The sequence below is a fragment of the Eleutherodactylus coqui genome, chromosome 7 (genome assembly GCF_035609145.1).
Source record: "Eleutherodactylus coqui strain aEleCoq1 chromosome 7, aEleCoq1.hap1, whole genome shotgun sequence".
Taxonomy (NCBI): Eukaryota; Metazoa; Chordata; class Amphibia; order Anura; family Eleutherodactylidae; genus Eleutherodactylus; species Eleutherodactylus coqui.
Genome location: NC_089843.1, coordinates 205598759 through 205618819, shown reverse-complemented (window position 1 = coordinate 205618819; position 20061 = coordinate 205598759). Strand labels below are relative to the sequence as shown.

The 20061-nt window shown below is 45.3% G+C and overlaps 1 protein-coding gene across 1 annotated transcript in view; it reads right to left on the bottom strand.

The window, feature by feature from the left end:
• CFAP299 (cilia and flagella associated protein 299) overlaps nucleotides 1-16363 on the bottom strand; it is a 446034-nt gene extending 429671 nt beyond the window's left edge. Inside the window, exon 1 of the mRNA XM_066574916.1 lies at nucleotides 16230-16363. Coding sequence (XP_066431013.1) covers nucleotides 16230-16343 — 114 coding nt within the window. The 5' untranslated portion in view covers nucleotides 16344-16363. The remainder of the gene's footprint in view (nucleotides 1-16229) is intronic.
• Between the last annotated feature and the right edge of the window lie 3698 nt (nucleotides 16364-20061).

The following is a 20061-nucleotide window of genomic DNA, read 5'->3' as shown; positions in this document are numbered from 1 at the left end:
TGCAGAATTTACCACAGAAAGTTCCACTGAGGACATTCGGCAGCATCCAAAACGCAGTCAAAATCTGCAACCTGTCTATTTTGAAGCAGCCCTGTCCCTTTTAGAATGATGGGGGTAAAATCATACGTCGTGATAAGCCCCGTTCCCTGACACGTTGGCACTTTGCGATAAATAAGTGGGTTTAGGCCTCCTTCCCACGAACGGATTTCCGCCGCGTAATTCGCGGCGAAAATCCGCTGCGTTGCCCGCAGCTATTAGGTTCTATTGAACCTAATAGCACAATGCTCACGATGCGTAATTCCAGCGCGGAATTACGCACCGCGATTTCTCCCGTCCTCACCCGCAGCATGCTCTATTTTCTGCGGGTGAGGACGGGCTGTACGCACTGACGGCTTCCATTGCAGTCAATGGAAGCCGTCCATTCACGCTATCTCCCGCTGTAACCAGCGGGAGATAGCGTGAAAAAACGCTTTCCCGCCCACCGCCGAGCGTCATATGACGCCAAATGACACGGTCCGGCCGCGTCACGTGACACGGCCGGCCGTGCACGTGACACGGCTGGTGACGCGAGGGCGGTGGGCGGTGACGGGCGGTGACGCGCGGCGGTGGGCGGGGAAGCGATTTCACGCTATCTCCCGCAGGTAAGTATAGGGGCTCTGGGGGGCGCCGTGACGGGCTTCACAGCGGAATATTACGCTGCGGAGCCCGTCACGCTCGTGGGAAGGAGGCCTTAGGGTTGCAGTTTGGGCACTCGGTATCTAAAAGGTTCACCATCACTGGTATAGGGGATACGTTTCTGATCAGTGTGGTCCCAATTGCTGGGAACCACTAATCATGAGAGCAGGGGTCCTATGTACCCACGAAAAAATGGACAGGCAACTGAGCATGCCTACTGCTGCTGCATTCTTGTCAATGAGATGGCTGAAGATTGCTTTTATCCGGCTATCTTCAGCAGTCTCATAGAAGTGAATGCAGCAGTACAAATGGTCAACTACTGCTCTATGCATTCATGGGGTACACAGGATGCTTGTACTCATGATTAGTGGGTGCTATAATTCGGACCCCACCAATCATATGCTTATCCCCTATCCTGTGGATAGTAGTCAAATATAAAATTTGGCGCAACCACTTTATGTATTTGTTGGTTCCAGTGATGCCCCCTGGTGCACATAATAGCAGGTCTACTCAATCACAAACGTATTTTGTCATACAGCGATACTTTATGGCTCGTTTGTCTTTTTTAATTTCCTAACGTTTCGTGCGGCTAGTTTAGTCTCTGAATTTCAGACAAGCACATTTTAGCACGTTACAAATCGGTCAGGTTACATTATGTGAAGTCATTGCTCACTATTTCATTTGATTGTATTCAATTAAAATGGACAGGTATAGAAAATAAGGACTTACAAGAAGGTACAGAGACTAGGCTGGGCTCTATACAAATGGTAGCTCTGAAAAGATGTCACAGTGAAGTGTGAGCGAGAGGAAAGGGTCCTTGTCAGAGTGGGTAGAAAAGAAGACAGAGAAAAGAATTAGTGGAGAGAACTGCAATCAGCAGATGAAGAAAGAAAAGAATCAGTGACCGAACATAATGGGGCCAAAAATTGCTACAAAAGGCACCAATATTTCTACAATGATGCAAAGGTACATTATAATCTGGGCAGATGCAAGAGTCAGACACAGGGTTATTTATAGCCATAAAGGACCCTTTAGGCAGCTTTCACACCGGCGTTAGGGTCAGTTCTGTGTTAGGGTCAGTTCAGGGTTTCCATCTCTCTACTCCATTCTTGGAGAAGAGAAACTGAAATGAAACAGTAAAAAACTGGTCAATTTTGTTTCCTATCAATTTCAATTGGGTTTCAAAAAATGGAAAGGCATCAGTTTGCTTTCATTCCATTCCATTTCATGTTTTTTGGATAGGAAAATAGCACAGTCTGTTTTTTTTCTGTTTTAATTCAGCTTCTTCTCCAAAAACAAAGCAGAGAGCTGGAAACCCTAAACTGACCCTTACGCAGAACTGACCCTAACTTCGGTGTGAGAGCAGCCTTGCATTGGCCAATGAGCGTTTGTCAGAAGGTCTGTTAACCTAATGTGTGATTGAACCTTCTGAACGTGGGATGTACTGCCTACAGCAATAAAAAGTTATGGGGAATGAGCGATAAGTCATGCCCCATGCAGTCTGAATCAAATTAAAGGCCATTAAGGTGTTATGTCTATGGGTGGGTCTGATTCCACATGTGGGAGCCCACAGTGGAATCAGACCCTTCCTGCGGCTGAAGACCGCAGGTACCTGTGCGGGTCTTCTTGCAGATGTGTGCAGGCGCTCTGGCACACATGTGCAGTAGAAGTTTTTTTTCCCAAACTCCTGCTTTCCAGCAGAATCCGCGGATCGGACGGCTTCCATTGACTTCAATGGAAGCCGTCCGTGTGGGAACTGCAGCAAAATGGAGCATGCTGCGATTTGTTTTCCGGACCAAAAGGTCCGCAAAACAAATCTGCATGCTTTAATTCAGCTGCGGACACCCATGTTTCTCTATGGGAGGCTGGAACTGCAGCACCCACAATTCAATTCCGCCTGTGGACATTGGGCCTAAGATGAGCACCAAAATCGAGCCATGTAACACCAGTACTGAAAATCAAAGCTTTATGCATACACAACATATCAAAATTTGGGATATTCCCTAATAATCCTTAATAAACTTTAATTCTGCACATAAACTAAGCTTCTGTAACACATGTGATCGTTCCCATTACATTTCCATATCCCAATTCATCCATCAAATGGGCCTGTGCTTAGGGAAAAAGAGTTGGGCTTGTGGCTGGAAAATGAGTTAAATAGCGGGGTGTGGTTTGGGTCAATGTGTAAATGAAAACCTTGGGAGGTATGACAAAGTGAGATCATCTTCAGGCAGCAGTGGATGCACAAACCCTGCTCACACACCTACGGGAACCTAGGGAGCCGTTTCACACAGTATGGGGTCTGGCCAGAAATCAAAGTGCAACCTTCACATAAACTTCCATCCTGATGTCAGATTAGCTCTGCTCTCGTATTCCCATCAGTGCCGTTAGTTACCAGATTACAGAGTTACATATTCTTCTCCACGGTCCATCTGCTACATCTATTGTGTTAACAGTAGGAGCTGACAGTTATCTCCTTCTCGTCGCCTCGCTGAAGCAACCTTAATGATTACAATGGCTCCAATTCAAACAATGATGTTATCAGCTTTGTCCTTGTGCCGTTGCCATTTTACGGACACCTACTTTACCTTCGTGTTCCTCTGATTTTTAGCGACTCACCTAGAGGTTTTCTCTCACAGAGTTAAATCCCCCTAGTGTTTCAACTTCTCTGCATCTTCTACCTGAAGTTCGGAGTCATAGTGGTTGACAAGTCTAGTTTAAGGACTGGTACGGATGCCAAAGGTTTAGTGCAATGCCTGTACTCTGCAGAAGTGTCTTTGGACATCAAGTGGTTGACTTGTGGACTGTACTGCCCAGCGTGCCAGCCACTTCTCCCATTATCTTCTCATATATTTCTATGGCATATTAGAAAATTATTAGAACTAGATGTCCCGTTTAACCATTCCCAACCCACTGTCTGACGTCTTCCTACATTCTGATTGAAGCTTGTACAGCTCCAATGTCAGAAGACGTCCGACAGGGTATTCTTAGGCCTTAGTCAGACGGGCGTTTTTAGCCGTGATTTGCACATGCGTCCGGCGATTTCATAAAACCATTGCTTTGCAATGGTATCGGACACATGAGCGCTTTTTATGCGCTCGTCCGATAAATTATAGAACAGAAATCGCAGATTGCACCTATCTGCGATCTGCGATTCCTGTTCTCTTCTCTATATGCGCTCAATGGGGCCGGCGGCAGCAGCGCCGACCCCATTGAGAACATATAGAAGATAAATCATTCTTCTCTGCCACAGCTGTAACAGCTGTGACAGAGAAGAACGATGTTTGCCCATTGAATTCAATGGAGCCGGCAATACAGCCGCTCCATTGAAAGCAATGGGCTGCCGGTGTGCGCGGGGTGAATTGTCGGGAAGGGCTTAAATATATAAGCCCTTCCCTGCAATTCATCCTAAAATGTGTTAAAATAAAAAAAAATTGTATACTCACCTTTCTGCTGCAGCCGGAGTCTAGCCGCGGCCGCTGTCAGTTCTCCTGAACTGCTTCTCGGCACTATTCAGCCGGCGGGGCTTTAAAATCCCCGCCTGCTGAATGATCTGCCTCTGATTGGTCACAGCCCTGACCAATCAGAGGCAGGTTTCACTCACACACCCATTCATGAATTCATGAATGGGTGAGTGACTGCTGCCTCTCAGCGCTGAGCCAATCAGGGGGCAGGTCTGACTCACACCCCCTTCACACCCACTGCAGGACGGCCGCGCGGAGCTCCGGCTGCCGGGAGAAGGTGAGTATATATGTATTTTTTATTTTTACACATTTTAGGATGAATTGCAGGGAAGGGCTTATATATTTAAGCCCTTCCCGACAATTCATCCCGGGCTCGCCCGCAGCGCATTGCTTTAAATGGAGCCGGCTCTATTGCCAGCTCTATTGAATGCAATGCGCTGGACAGCTCCGGCCCGTTTCTAATGAAAAGCGGCTAGGAGCAGATTTTCGGGCGATTTGCGGGCGACTTGCGCGCACCGGTCACACGATTTGCGGATGCGCATCCGTCATGCGATCCGCAAATCGCGTGAAAAACGCACGTGTGACTAAGGCCTTACTGTCTATTGCCAGCGGCTTCACTCTCTGGCGCACACACACTAGCTTTAGCCAGAAGATGGCACCGTTGTATAACAGCAAAAAGAGAAAGCCTTTTAGGAAACCCTGAATCCAAAATTGGATTGGAAAGCGTTAAGAGCCAACTGAAGGAATTATAAGGGGTTTTCCGCTATTAAAAGTGACATCACATCATTATTTGTACATTAGTGAGGATTCGATTGCAAGGACCCCCATGATGCTCAGAATGGAGGGGCCACCTCCGTACTCCAGTAATGGATTATCACTGCAACCTCTGCAAAGCCATGCTCCTGCATAGTGGCATCCCCGCTCATTGATGATGATTCAGTCCCCGAAAAGACCAAGATTGAAGTATGTATATATATATATATATATATATATATATATATATATATATATATATATACGCACACATACAATTTTAGACAGATAAGATGGCTTTTATAACACTGTGGGCTCAGATGCAGCAGCTCTGCTCTAGTAAAGCTCTAGATAATGCAGTCACCATATAATAGTCAGATACCAGTTCTTTGCAGTGATAGTGATTATAGTGCAGTTACCTCCAGTGATCACAGATGAATTCTCCTCCACTTGGTGTTGCTAACTTTCCCGTCTTGACTATACGATTAGCACCGTCCTCATCCTGCCGCTACTCTCAATGCCCCTCTTAGTGCCTTCCTATAGTAATAACGCTTGCATTTGTATCCCTAACCGTACTAGTGTGCTCTGTAAGGACCTACAAAGTAACAATGTCTCAATACAGTAAGGATATGTTCAACCGTAGCAGAATTGTGGAAAATCACCACCAAAAACTGTGTCAATTTTTGTGCCAAAATCTGCATCAAAATCCGCTACACTTGAATGTACCCTTATATTTATTCTCTAGTACCCACCACAATAACTCATTCTCCTTCTAAGTCCCCCTCATGGACAGGGTGGCCCCTCTGGTGTCCTCTTCATTGTCATGGTGTCCTACCTTCCATGCCTCATCTTGCTAATGTGAACCCCCTACTGTACCCCCATGCTCAGGGTGGCCTCCCCTCTGTGCCGTTCCTCATTCTGAATGTGGACCCCCTTCTACAACTCCCATGCACAGGATGGCCTCTCTTCTGCACCTCCACCATGTTGCTTGTGGTCTCCCTTCTCTTCCTGTAGTCACATAGTCCCCTTAAAGCTCAGGCCAGGAAGATCACAGGTTGCTGCATTACTCACACTGCCATGCCGCAGCCTGTCACAGCATCTCTGGGTGTGAGCATAGCACTGATCGGCTCCTCCTCCCCTCCAGAGCGCATCCATTGCACTACGGGCAGGAGAGGGTCTTGTCTGTGCTATGCTCCGAGATGCTACAACATAGTGTGAGTAATGCAGAAACTTGTAATCTTCCTGGTCGGAGCTTCAGGGGGAACTGTGACTGTGGTGAGGGGGGCCCGAGGGCCCCCCAGACTTAAGGGCCTGGTTGCAAATAGGACCCTTGTGACCCCTATAGATATGACTGGTGATATGCTACAACATTATAACAGGAGAATTTCCGATGAAATAATGTGAAACTTATTCTGAAATTGAAAGGAAATCCATGGAAGTATTATTACAATAGCTTATATGTAAAACATTGGATGCATTGACAATGTCATATATGCCTTATGTGATAGGTAAATTGCATTTTATACATTGATCTTTGCTGTAACTAGCTAATAGAAAGAAAATCTAGATAAGTAACTGAATTGTGATAAACATAAAGTTTACCTAACGCCATGAAAATACAGATTTATTATCTAAAGACTTGGCATTAAAAACATGAAAACTTTCCAATTAGTACTTACCTCTTCATTATGGTCCTCATTGAGAGATGTGGAAGTAATATTTAGAACACTTTACAGACATCATGAAAAAGTGATTGAGTTCACAAAGCTACAGCCATCCAGAAATACACATCCAATATGCTGAGGAAAAACAACACATTAACATCTACTGCCATCTAGTGTTCCTTAAAGGTTTTGCAAAACTACTGGGGAAATAAAATACTTCTCAAAGACAGCAAAGCACTAGAGGAGGCAGCACAGCGAAACCACATAGACCATAAATAATCCCAAAGCTCATGCTGTCTGATGGATAACAGCGTCATTAATGGGTGTTGTCAAGAATTGATACATGTCTGCACTTTGGAGCTAGACTTCTATATTAGCAATGAGGAAGTCAGGGGCATTGCTGGGGACAGAGGTCCTAAAAGATCAATGGCAGAAGCCCCAAATCGTGACCCCCCCCCCCCCCCCACACACACACAAAAACTTACATACCTATATAGTTATCTTACTGTATAGCATTGTTGCCCCTAAACCGGGAGTGTTACTGAACACAACACCCTATAAAAGTCCACTATAGCCAAAGATATCACTATACAAGGTCCAGATCGTACCATCACAACATTAATACGACAAAGTGACTGATGTTTACTACCGTAGTGTTACTGAATGCAGAACTGAACTTTGCCTTATAGCTAGTGATCACAAGGGACGTCTTTTCGGATTGTAGTTGTCCAGTTTTCCTTTTCTTCTTTGTCTGCATCCAGATCACCATGATGATTTCTTCCAGTCATGTCTTGCCTCTTTACACAAACTTGACATTCTACTACAGGAATGCTCCTCTTAGTGTCCTGACACAACAACAGTGCTTCCTTTTATGTCCCTAAAGTCATAAGTTCCCTTTGTGCCCAGATAATAATGCCTCCTTTATGCCCCTAAGGTAATAAGCCTCATTTCTGCCCCCATAATAATGTCCCTTTTGTTCCTATAAGGTAATGAGACATCTGTACGCTAGCACAATAATGCTTTCTTTGTTCCCCGTAAAGTACTAAAACTCCTTTCTGTCCCCACAATAATGCCCTCTTTAAGCCCCTATGTATTAAATCTCCTTTAGAGTACGTTCACACATTGGTGTGGATTTAAATGTAGATTTTGGCACAGATCTATAGCAAAGTTCACAATCGAAGGGGTGAAATCAGCTGCGGATCCACATCGAAAACCATGTCAAAAGCCGTCCCAAATGGTGTATTGCAAAATAGGCTGCTGAATTGGATGTGGATCCACACCCAAAGCTGCCACATGTGAAAGAACCCTTATGACATGATTAGAATGTCCCTTTTGCCCCTCTGAAGTAGAGAGTCCACTTTATGCCCCCCCCCCCCCCCAGTAATGCCTACTTTATGCACCTACTATATTTTCCTCTTTGTAACCCCAAAGTAGTCAGACCCCTTTATGCCTCCACATTTGCTCCCCTTTATGCCTCCACAAATATCTTTATATTAGATCCCAGCTAATGCCCTCTCTGACTCCTTGCAGATTATGGCACACAGCAGCATGTGCATCTTCTAACTTCCTCCTTGTCTATAGCACTCTGGCGCCTCAGGATACGAGGAACCAGAGAGTGGGGTGCAAGGGAAGATGTTGGAAGAAGCATACGCTGCCGAGCACCGCGATCTGTAAGGAGTCACGGAACATCAGCTGAGAGCTGTGCAGTTGGACTCACTGCCCTGTGTGTACCAGTGGCTGCGGAGCTCACCAATAATGTCCCTGCACTCATCGATGGGACCTTCTAATTACAGTGAGGTCCGCAGCCGCTGATACACTCTATGCAGCTGCGCTGTCATGAAAGCCTCGGCTTGGATGTTCGGGGCAACAAGTTTTTGATATGGGGGACAATCCCCGGATCTAATGGCCTAATCATCCCCCCGAGGGGAATACTAAACATAGCCCATGCAACTGCGCCCTATTAGGCCTTGACCTCTTTTGGAACACAAGAACCTGTGTTCCAGCGGCTAGGCGCATGGTGTGGGCAAATGCCTATTTTTGCACCTGTTTCACACGCCAAAATGACCGCAGGATCGGGCAATCACAAACATACGCCCCCTGATGTCTGAACCTTATAAATACACCACTGGCTAGTTGTGCTGTTATGTGCTTGAGGAACGGGGTGAAGCTGTCCCCTGAAACGCGTCACACACCTCTATTGGATGATGTTTTTTATTTTTGTAATTTTTTTTGAAAAAATATTGGAAACTGTTTCTCCGCTGGATGCTTCCCTTCAAACCTTTGGAATCACCACTGTGGTATACTGTAAGCCAGGATTAGGGGGTGCTCTCATCTAAAGTAAATGATTGTCCCTTAGGCTGAATGCACATGGCCGGAAATTTAGCGACGAGATTGCACGAAGAATTTCTGCCGTTGCACGCTGCCACAGCGGTATGTCCTATTTCTCACTCACACAGAAACGTCACCGCTGATGCGCCAGCTCTGCTCTGCACATGTGCGGCTATGCATCAGCCGCCACATCGCAGAGCAGAGAGAAGACGCGGGAGGAGGTGAGCCGCGGGTCACTGCAGGGACACGGGTCGCATCCTGCTGCGAGAATTCTCACAGTCGGAATTGGACCTGGCGGTCTGCATTCACCCTTGCTCTCAATAATTTATTGTTTATGGGCAATCCCCTGGGGCGCTGGGCTCGTTCGCACATCGTTTACCTAATTTTGCCTAGAAACACCCTTTCTCTAAAATCGGCCCTGAATGTGGGTGTAGGTATGTGGACGACTGAACATTGTACTCACATATGTTCTTGTTGATCATCTCAATCCAAAACCATGGGGATTACCAATTGGTCCCATTTGCTACTCTAATAGCTCTTGTTAGCGTTTTTGCTGGGATCTTTGGTACTACCGTACATGTGTTTCCAGCTGGTCAGCCCCACAGGTGGGGGTTGATTGAGCAGGCTTGGTGTGGTTTTCTCCAGCCAGACAGTCCCCCGGGTCTTCACCCCCTGTATGTTAGGTGCCTTTATCTCCGGAGTCACATCTTTAAGAGGTAGGTAATGTTAGGGTTCGCTGCTCAGATCTGTTGTACTACGTGGGTTTTCAGCAGCATAGCCTCACAGGTGTGGTTGATTGAGCTGGCTGGGTGTGGATTGCAACCACCAAGGTCTGCTGCTAATATATACTAGCTCCTCTGCTAGAGGCTGCAGGCCTTTTCTCTGTTTGTTCAGTGTGAACAGTGTCATGCTCCTGCATGACAGTGCATGTGGCTAGACATAAGGGGTCTGTGCATGTGGCTAGACATGAGGTGTCTGGGCATGTGGCTGGACATGAGGTGTCTGGGCATGTGGCTGGACATGAGGTGTCTGTGCAGCATTCGGGATGTTTAGGATGAACAGTGTCATGCTCCTGCGTGTCTGCGGCCCTTGATACATGTAGTGTGAAATGTGTCTGGCTGTGAGTCTTTTATCATCTAGAATGAAGTGGGTCCCTAGGTTCCAGTGTGGGGTCATCCTTGTCAGGACGATTGCCCCTCATTGCAGGCAGGTTTCCTTGGGTTAGTTGTCTCGTTAGGATAGGGACCTGCGAGACAACAAGGACCCTTGAAGTGGGCTTGCAGGCTTAAGTATCTTGGCCAAAATACAAACTAATACCTCATATTGTATCTATTCTATCTGTTTATACTTGCGGGTATGCTTGGTGTGTGTTTTGAGCGCTTATCAGCCGTTGGTTTGTATCTATCCATGAGTATGAAGTCTGCTTCACAGTTTTGCTGTTCGGTCTGGTTTTGGCAGTTCGTGAGTGTGAGTGGCGTAACATTTATGTCTGTTTCTCAGTCATGCCTGCGAGTTTTGTGTTCAGTTCGCAGTTCTGCAGTACACGTGCTGGTAAGACTCTGCAGAGTGTTCATGCCCCATTTTGACGTTACAGCTCTGCTTTTCGGGGAAATCTCAGGAAAATTATTGCATCAGACTTTGCAGTGTAGCCTATTCTCCACTGAGCTAAAAGAACATTAGGGACACCAGGCAATGATTGTAGGCAAGACCTGGCTTACAGGCAGCGAATGATCCAAGTCAACTCATATATGTTCAGCTAGGTCAAGGTCGAGGATTTAGACAACTTGGTGAAGATCTTCCACGTCAAGCCAGAAAAACTACTCTAAAGTGTTGTTCCTGTAGTTTTACCACTTTTTACAAACTTTTCATTAGAAGGGTATTCTGCGCCTGCGAACTTCAGCAGTTCAATGTAATCTGTGGTGGAACCTGACAGCAAGTGCTCAATAAGTGCTCAAGTTCTTGCAGTGCCAAAACAGGGACAATGAAATTCTACAATAAAAATACTTGAAATCAATAGGCTGTCTGTGCAATACATAGACAAACCATGTCTTCTAGGGGAAGGGACACTCTTTATACTGTAGCTTCTCTTCACTCCAGGAAGACCACCATCAGAAGCCAATTTTTCCTAGGAGAGTATATGAAAATAGGTTTCCTAAACTATACAATACATTTAACATTTTTCTCAGCTAGGACCAGAGAACAGTAGTAGCCATGAAATAGACTAGTCCATTATTTCTCCAACCCCAAATTTTGTCTCTAGTCATTTACATGAAGCTAGACTAATATGTCTCCACTGAGGGGAAGTGTATAGTACCCATAGAAAACCTCACATTGGTTTATAACCCAGAGGTAAGACTGCCATACACATTAGAGCTAAGTTATGTGAACCCTTCAATGATATCAAGGAAAGAAGTATTGGGGATGTTGAATTTCAATGCTTCATCATTTTGTTCCCTGAGAGGTAAGCTGTTGTCAAAGCTGTCTAACAGTGGCTTAACTCACTAAACACATGAATGTTCAACCAAGCCAAATGTTGATGTATATGGGGGAGTTGGGGAAAACAGCTGTCAGACAAACGATCATTCATTGAAGAGTTGTTTAAGGTTTATGGGCACTTTTGGTATACGTTCCAGCCAATGCTTGGCATTTTACACATTGATCTCAAGCTTGTATACAGCTACTCGGCTAGTAACTGAAATCACCAGTGTCTAATCCACAAACTAAAGTTCCGTGTACATGCAATGATTATCGCTCAAAAGTAGCTCAAAAGCCATCGTTTTAGTGATAATTAGAGATGAGCGATCACCAAATTGCTCGGGTGCTCGTTACTCGAGTCGAACTTTCAGTGATGCTCGAGAGTTCGTTTCGAGTAACGAACCCCATTGAAGTCAATGGGCGACTCGAGCATTTTTGTATATCGCCGACGCTCGCTAAGGTTTTCATTTGTGAAAATCTGGTCAATTCAACAAAGTGATGGGAACGACACAGCAACGGATAGGGCAGGCGAGGGGCTACATGTTGGGCTGCATCTCAAGTTCACAGGTCCGACACAGTAGTGGCAAGAGTGAGGCCCCCCCCCCCCCCGCACTGTCAGCATAAAGATCGTTCTCCTCTGCCACAGCTATAAGAGCTGTGGCAGAGAAGAACGATGTTAGCCCATTGAATTCAATGGAGCCGGCAATACAGCTGGCTGCATTGAAAGCAATGGGCTGCCGGCGAGCGCGGGATGAATTGTCGGGAAGGGCTTAAATATATAAGCCCTTCCCTGCAATTCATCCAGAAATGTGTAAAAATAAAATATATATATATATATATATACTCACCTGGTCCCGGCAGACGGAGTTCAGCGTGGCCAGCGGCAGTCCTCCTGACCTGCTCTGAATAGCTGTGAGTAGTATTCAGCAGCCGGGGATTTAAAATCCCCGCCTGCTGAATGAGCTACCTCTAATTGGTCACAGCCTGACCAATCAGAGGCAGATTCCACTCACACACACATTCATGAATTTATGAATGGGTGAGTGACTGCTGCCTCTCATCTGATTGGTCCCGCTGAGCCAATCAGAGGCAGCAGTCACACACCCATTCATAAATTCATGAATGGGTGTGTGAGGGGAATTTGCCTCTGATTGGTCAGGCTGTGACCAATTAGAGGCAGCTCATTCAGCAGGCGGGGATTTTAAATCCCCGGCTGCTGAATACTACTCACAGCTGTTCAGAGCAGTTCAGGAGGACTGCCGCCGGCTGCGCTGAACTCCGTCTGCCGGGACCAGGTGAGTATATATATATTTTTTTTTTACACATTTCTGGATGAATTGCAGGGAAGGGCTTATATATTTAACCCCTTCCCGACAATTCATCCCGCGATCGCCAGCAGCCCATTGCTTTCTATAGAGCCGGCTGTATTGCCGGCTCCATTGAATTCAATGGTCAGTGCTTGTTTAATCGAGACGAGTACCGCGTGGTGCTCGTCTCGAGTAACGAGCATTTCGAGCACCCTAATACTCGAACGAACATCAAGCTCGAACGAGTATGCTCGCTCATCTCTAGTGATAATCATTGTGTGTAAATGCTCCCATCTTTAACTCTTCGGCTGAACAATGATTTTTAGGTGGGGATGAAATCCATCCTTCAGCCAGAGAGAAGATAACACAGACGGCATGCTGTGTTTGCTATCCAGGGTGCTGTATTATCCACGGGAGCTACTGATTACATTGCATTCAGCAGAAAGCCCATGGCAGAACAAAGGAGCTAAATGTAAAGAACAGACAACCTGCTGTTCTCTGTATACAGGTCCTGGAGGCTGATTTACATTAGTGTCCATTAGCAGTTTATGCAAAACAATCAGTCAAAACCATCCTTCGAATGCTTATCTTCTCGTGTAAATGGGCCTTAACTCTGGTAACAGCACCATGTGTCCCAAACCACCATATTAAATGAATAATATAGTTGATAAATACACTGACTAGAGCCAATTTTATGAGAATACACAAGCATCCTGACAATAGTACGCTGATGAGAAGGAAACACTAGGCTAATGCCACAGCTAACAGTGTTCAGCATACTACAAATGCCCTAATGCTTATGCCACAGCTAACAGTGTTCACCATACTACAAATGCCCTAATGCTTATGCCACAGCCAACAGTGTTCCACCATACAACACATGTCTCAAGGCTAATGCCACAGCCAACAGTGTTCCAGCATTCTACAAATGCCCTAATGCTTATGCCACAGCCAACAGTGTTCCACCATACAACAAATGTCTCAAGGCTTATGCCGCAGCCAACAGTGACCCACCATACTACAAATGTCTCAAGGCTTATGCCACAGCCAACAGTGTTTCACCATACTACAAATGTCCCAAGGCTTATGCCCCAGCCAACAGTGTCCCAGCATACTACAAATGGCCCAAGGCTCATGCCACAGCCAACAGTGTTCCACCATACTACAAATGGCCCAAGGCTTATGCCACAGCCAACAGTGTTCCAGCATACTACAAATGTCCTAAGGCTTATGCCACAGCCAACAGTATTCCGCCATTCTACAAATGCCCCAAGGCTTATGCCATAACTGACAGTGTTCCACTATACAAAAAAATTTCCCAAGGCTTATGCCACAACTAACAGTGTTCATACAACAAATATCCCAAGGCTTATGCCACAGCCAACAGTGTTCCACCATACTACGAATGTCCCAAAGCCTATTTTACAGCTAACAGTGTTCCAACATACAATAAATGTGGCTTGGTGCTTCACTTGGAGACAGGAATGGACTGGCTCATAAGACAATAGGTGGACCACCCAATGGGCTCAGGGTCTGATAATACAGGACCCATCAAGTTGAAAACAGACAACCCTAGCACAATTGTTGTTGCAGTCTCTATCTTGTTGGGGTTATTTCACAAATTATTAAATTGCAGGTTAAAGTGACCTGAACTGCGTTGCTCATACAGCACAAGCAATGTCGTTTACCCCATTACAGCCTCTTTTGATGAAAGCAAATTCGTAGTCCAATACTAATCCATATAAAAGCATGATCTTCAAATTACTACCTTATTCCTTACAAGTGCAGCCTATACTAAGTGTACATAGCCCATTTGGGATACCAAACATGTGAGGGTATGGCAAGGTATGGACTCAGGTAGGCAAAATATATATATATATATATATATATATATATATATATATATATATATATATATGTGTGTGTGTTTTTAAAGGGGGTATTCAAGCCACAAACAGCTCTTGGCTATTGAAGCAGCAGTACCCAACTCGACCATTGCTCCATTCTAAACCGCTTCTTGCCAAAGTAGTGCAATTGGAATGGGTCTGCTATCAGGGGATTGGGGTCCCCTGTTCTAGCGTTTGGTGGTATTGTTCTAGGGCAGAATACGGCTATACATGCAAAGTTCAATGCAGCATGCTACAGTTGACATCAATCAGCCGTGCCATTAACACTAACTGCATAACATTGTGAACTCTATGCCCCCCTTGTGCCATTAAAACATCTTTGATCTGTTGAGGCACAGAAGGTGTCCTGGGGTATCTGGCACTAACATATTGAAAGCAGATCCCTGAAGTCTTGTAAGTTGTGAGGTTGGGCTTCTATGGATTGAACTTGTTTTTCCCACATGACCCACAGAAGGTCGATCAGATTTAGATCTGGAAAATTTGGAGGTCAAGACATCATCTTGAACTCTTTTTCATGTTCCTCAAGCCATTGCTGAACCATCTTTGCAGTGTGGCAGGAGACAGCACCCTGCTGAAAGAGGCCACTGTCATTAGGGAATAGCATTGTCAGGAAGGGGTGCGCTTGGTGTGCAACAATGTTTAGGTAGGTGGAATAGTAACATCCACATAAATGGCAGACCCAAGGATTCCCAGAAGAAGATTGTCAAGACCATCATACTGCCTCCACCGGCTGATTTATTATGTATCTCATATCATTAGTAAACAATGTTACAGCAGTGCAGGTGCATGATACTGCGGAATGGGATGTACTTGGGTTGCAACAATGTTACAGTGTTTATGGTCACGTGTCACAGTACATCCAGATGAATACCAGGACCCAGCGGAACCATACCCAAGACATCACCCTGCCTCCTCCAGACAGGTTTCTTCTAATAGTGCATCCATGTTTTCTCCAGGTGAATGGGAAAATGAAACAATATGTCTACAGCGCCCCCTATACTGTGGATGACCACACACGCAGGCGGTCACACACTACACTTTTTTTTTGCTATATTTCCTGCGCCATCGCTTAGCCATGACTGCGACCATGCAGCACAATGGGCTCTGTGTGGCGGATATTCACCGAAAAATGGAACATGCTGCGTTTTATTTTCCACAAGCGGATTACGCAATTTCGACCAACTGATGTGAGCGGAAGTGTGCAATCCAATGCATTGATTAGCGTATTGTAAGTTAAGTATCATTGCCAGTGATACATAGTTATTTGGTTCACGGACGCACTATCTCTGGGGCATCTAGGCTCTAGGTTATTCCACACAACGAGGCACAGCCATGAGGCCAAATAGGGCTGCATTACAGTCCTGGGGGGCTCTAGTGCCCGGACCCCAATATCCATACATCAGTGTGGCAGATGCTGTTAACGAGGCACCATTAATGCTTATTGTCTGAAGACTGCTCTTAGTAAGAAGCGCACAAGGCTGTAGTTTATAAAGGGATTATATGCATATAGGACTGCTGTATATATATATATATATATATATATATATAGTGTTCTCCATGTGTTCTGATGTCTGTCAGCACTGTATACACGGATAGGATCTAGTATGTGACGTCACGGACATGACGACCTCGCCCTGTATACCGGTGACGTGTTACCTCCAGGTAGAAGAGGTCCAGTGAGGTGACCTGGGAGTCCAGGAAGTCCTCGTATGTGTCGTACTGAGTAATGATCGCGTCCATAGCGGCGCCGCTGCTCTCCTCTCCCTCCATCTCTCTGTCTCCAGGCTCACAGCGTCCTTAGCAACGTGGGCGGATCGGGGGCGGGTCACCAGGTGGGAGGGGCGGATGTGTGAGTGCCCAATCACGTGTTGGACAGGTGTAGCCCCTCCCACTCGTGATGAATGGAGCCGCAGAGCAATGTAGGTAGAGCTACAGTGTGCGGTACCGTAGAGGAGAGGAGGAGGCGCGGGGAGCCTGACTATAGTGAGAGCTGCTACCTGATAGTCAAGGGGAGGGACAGAAGAAATACAACCCCCTCCATGCAGCCATCCACCTATCGATACGTCCACCCACCCACGTATCCATCCATGCAGCCATCCACCTATCTATCTATCTATCTATCTATCTATCTATCTATCTATCTATCTATCTATCTATCTATCTATCTATCTATCTATCTATCTATCTATCTATCTCATATCTATCTATCTATCTATCTATCTATCTATCTATCTATCTATCTATCTATCTATCTATCTCCTATCTATCTCCTATCTATCTATCTATCTATCTATCTATCTATCTATCTATCTATCTATCTATCTATCTATCTATCTATCTATCTATCCCACATCTATCTATCCCATATCTATCTATCTACCCCATATCTATCTATCTATCTACCCCATATCTATCTATCTATCTATCTATCTATCTATCTATCTATCTATCTACCCCTATCTATCTATCTATCTATCTATCTATCTATCTATCTATCTATCTATCTATCTATCTATCTATCTGTCCATCCATTTACTCGGCTTCCCATGCATGCACCCATTTACACATCCATGCATCTATACACACACACAGCCACCTAGCCATCTATGCAACCATCCACACACCCATGCATGCATCCATACACCTATCCATCCACACACCCAGCCACCCAACCATCCACCAATCCATGCATGCATCTAACCATCCATCCACACACTCAGCCACCCATCCATCCACACATGCAGCCACCCATCTATGCATACATCCACCCAGCCAGCATCCAGGCATGCATCCATTCATCCATCCATTCACACACTCAGCCAAGCATCCATCCATCTATGCATTCATCCACACACCCATGCATGCACCCACCTATCCATCCACCAATGTATCCACCTATCAATGCATCCCCCCACTCATCCACACTCCCATGATTGGTTCAGACATAGAGGGAGGTTTATAAAGAGCGGAGTTTGAAAATAAAATGCCCTGTGATGCAGAATGGGCCTAATGTATAAAGATAGGCATCTTAGGAAGCCTCCGTGCCAACACAGAAATACATGGCAGCTAGGGGTTGGAGTAGGATTCTAGTATAATTTATGCCAGTTTCTGGCATAAATAAATCTGTTGGCATAGATGGCCTCGCCCCTTCCTCACAAGCCACGCCCCTTTCCCAGAAAAGTAGTATGGGTAGGTGTAAACTAAAATAAGAAAAAAAACCTGCAAAATTCAGTACAGGGCTTACACCAACTTTTATGCCTTTTTTACACCTGTTTTACCTTCATGAATGTTCCCCATAGACTCTACAAGACCTCTGAAAGTGATATTTTGTATCTGACACCAAAACATTAGCAGACGATCCTTTAAAGGGATTTTCCAGGCAGCTCCGGCTGTCAGTGACAGGCTACACCAGGTTCGGAGTGGAAACCCCTGCTCCAACCCCCGTATAGTGGCTAGCATTCATAATTGCAGGTGCAGCTTTCTGAAATCAATGGGAGCTTTGTTTGTACTGCAGCCTGGGGTCCCATTAATTTCAGTGAGAGCTGTGCCTGCAATTATGAGCGCCGGCCGCTACGCAGGGGTTGGAGCAGCGGCCTCCGCTCTGACTGCAGTGTAGCACATCAATGATAGGGGACACTGCCTGGAAAACCCCTTTAAGTGCTGTAAGTTGTGAGGTGGGTGTCTGCATGAATCAGACCTATTATCCCATCCCATCTGACAAATGCTTGATCATATTGAGATCTGGCAAATTTGGAGGCCAAGCCATCATCTTGAATTCTTTTTCATGTTCTTCCAACCATTTCGGAACACATTCTGCAGTTCTCCCCCAGACACATTATCCTTGTGAAAGAGGCCACTGCCATTAGGGAATACCGCTGTGTTGAAGGACTAGTTCTGCAACAATGTTCAGGTCTTAGTACATCATAACATCCATATGAATGACAGGACCAAATGTTTCCCATAAAGAGTTGGTATCACACTGCCTCCGCCAGCTTGTCTTCTTCCATAATGGATTTTGGTGCACGTTGAGTAGTCCTTATGATATAAAGATTCATCAGACCAGGCCATCTTCTTCCATTGTTCCATGGTCCAGTTCTGATACTTGTGCCCTTTATCGGACGGGTCGGCTTAGACATTCTTGACTGGGCTGCAACTCCAAGGCCGCCTGCATAGCACTGCGATGCGCTCTATGTTCTGACACCTTTCTATCATAGCCAGCATTACCTCTTTTTGGCTATTTTATATTGCAGAACCTCATCTGTGAGATTGGACTGGATGGGATAACATCAGTTCCCTGTCAGTATCCATAACCCTGTCACCATTTTACCAGTTGGTTTTTTTTTTGGACTGCCTTTGTAGGTACTAACCATACCAGGAACCATCTAACTATCACAATTTGGCCCATATCAATCTCTTAGATTTTTACTGTAATGAAAAAATGTGAATATATTTGGTGTTAACCTGTATACGCAGGGTTAATTTATTTTTAACATGTAAGCTCTTTCAACTAGCCTCCCTTGGAGACGAGTGTCACATTTGTCACCTAAAGTCTGGTTGAACAAGTTTCAAAATGAGAAGCAGATGAACAACTGTTCATTAAAATTGAGCCTCCTCCATTCCCTAATAGAGGGGGGGGAGGGGGGGGGGTTACATGAAGATAGAGCGTTGAATATGCATATTTGTCCCTTATTACCTCACTGACCAGCCCTAAACCAGGGATTTACCTATTGAAGTAATGTCTGCCACCTGAGTCAGGTGACAGGAACTATAAAACATGTTGGACAATAGAAATGGGTGCATTTTTGTGACAACGCTGAGATGTGTGACCTACTTGCTCGCCTTTGGGAAACAATAATTTTATGTAAATTTTAGGTCTTCTGCAATTTTCTTCCTTTATTTTAGAACTGTTTTGCTCATGTCATTTTATGTTGTGTTTTACCTTTTCTGTAAGCACTGCATCTGTATTAAAGCTTAAAACTATAATAAGCTTAGTCCTTGTTGTTTTGAACCTATAGTTTCAATAGTGTTAACCCATTGGCTATTGGAAAGCAGTGTGTGACAGTATTTGGGGACTTCTGGCTCTTACCAGAAAGGGTAGCAACGTGTATTCAGGGGTGAACGGACTGTGTTGGGGTGCAATTTATGCTTAATTTGCAACCTGACCGGAAGGAGAGCACAAGATTGTGTGAGTGAGCATAGATTATTCCCTTGCAATCACTCCCACGTCACATGCTGGAAGGTGCGTACATGCAGGGCCTTACAAAGGGTAGGTTAAGTAGATCCCATCTAGGGTACTACCTCACAACAGTTGATCAGGTATAATTTTATTAAGAAGAAAATAAATCTTGCACCACTTTTGTTGCTAAACAGTAATTGTTTCTGCAATAGGAGCCCCGAGGTCGGGTTATGACCCTCTCTAGGTTCTGGGATAGGTGTCTTACCTTTTGTCCCAGGCCTTGGTGAGTACCGCCAGTGTAACTAGAACTAC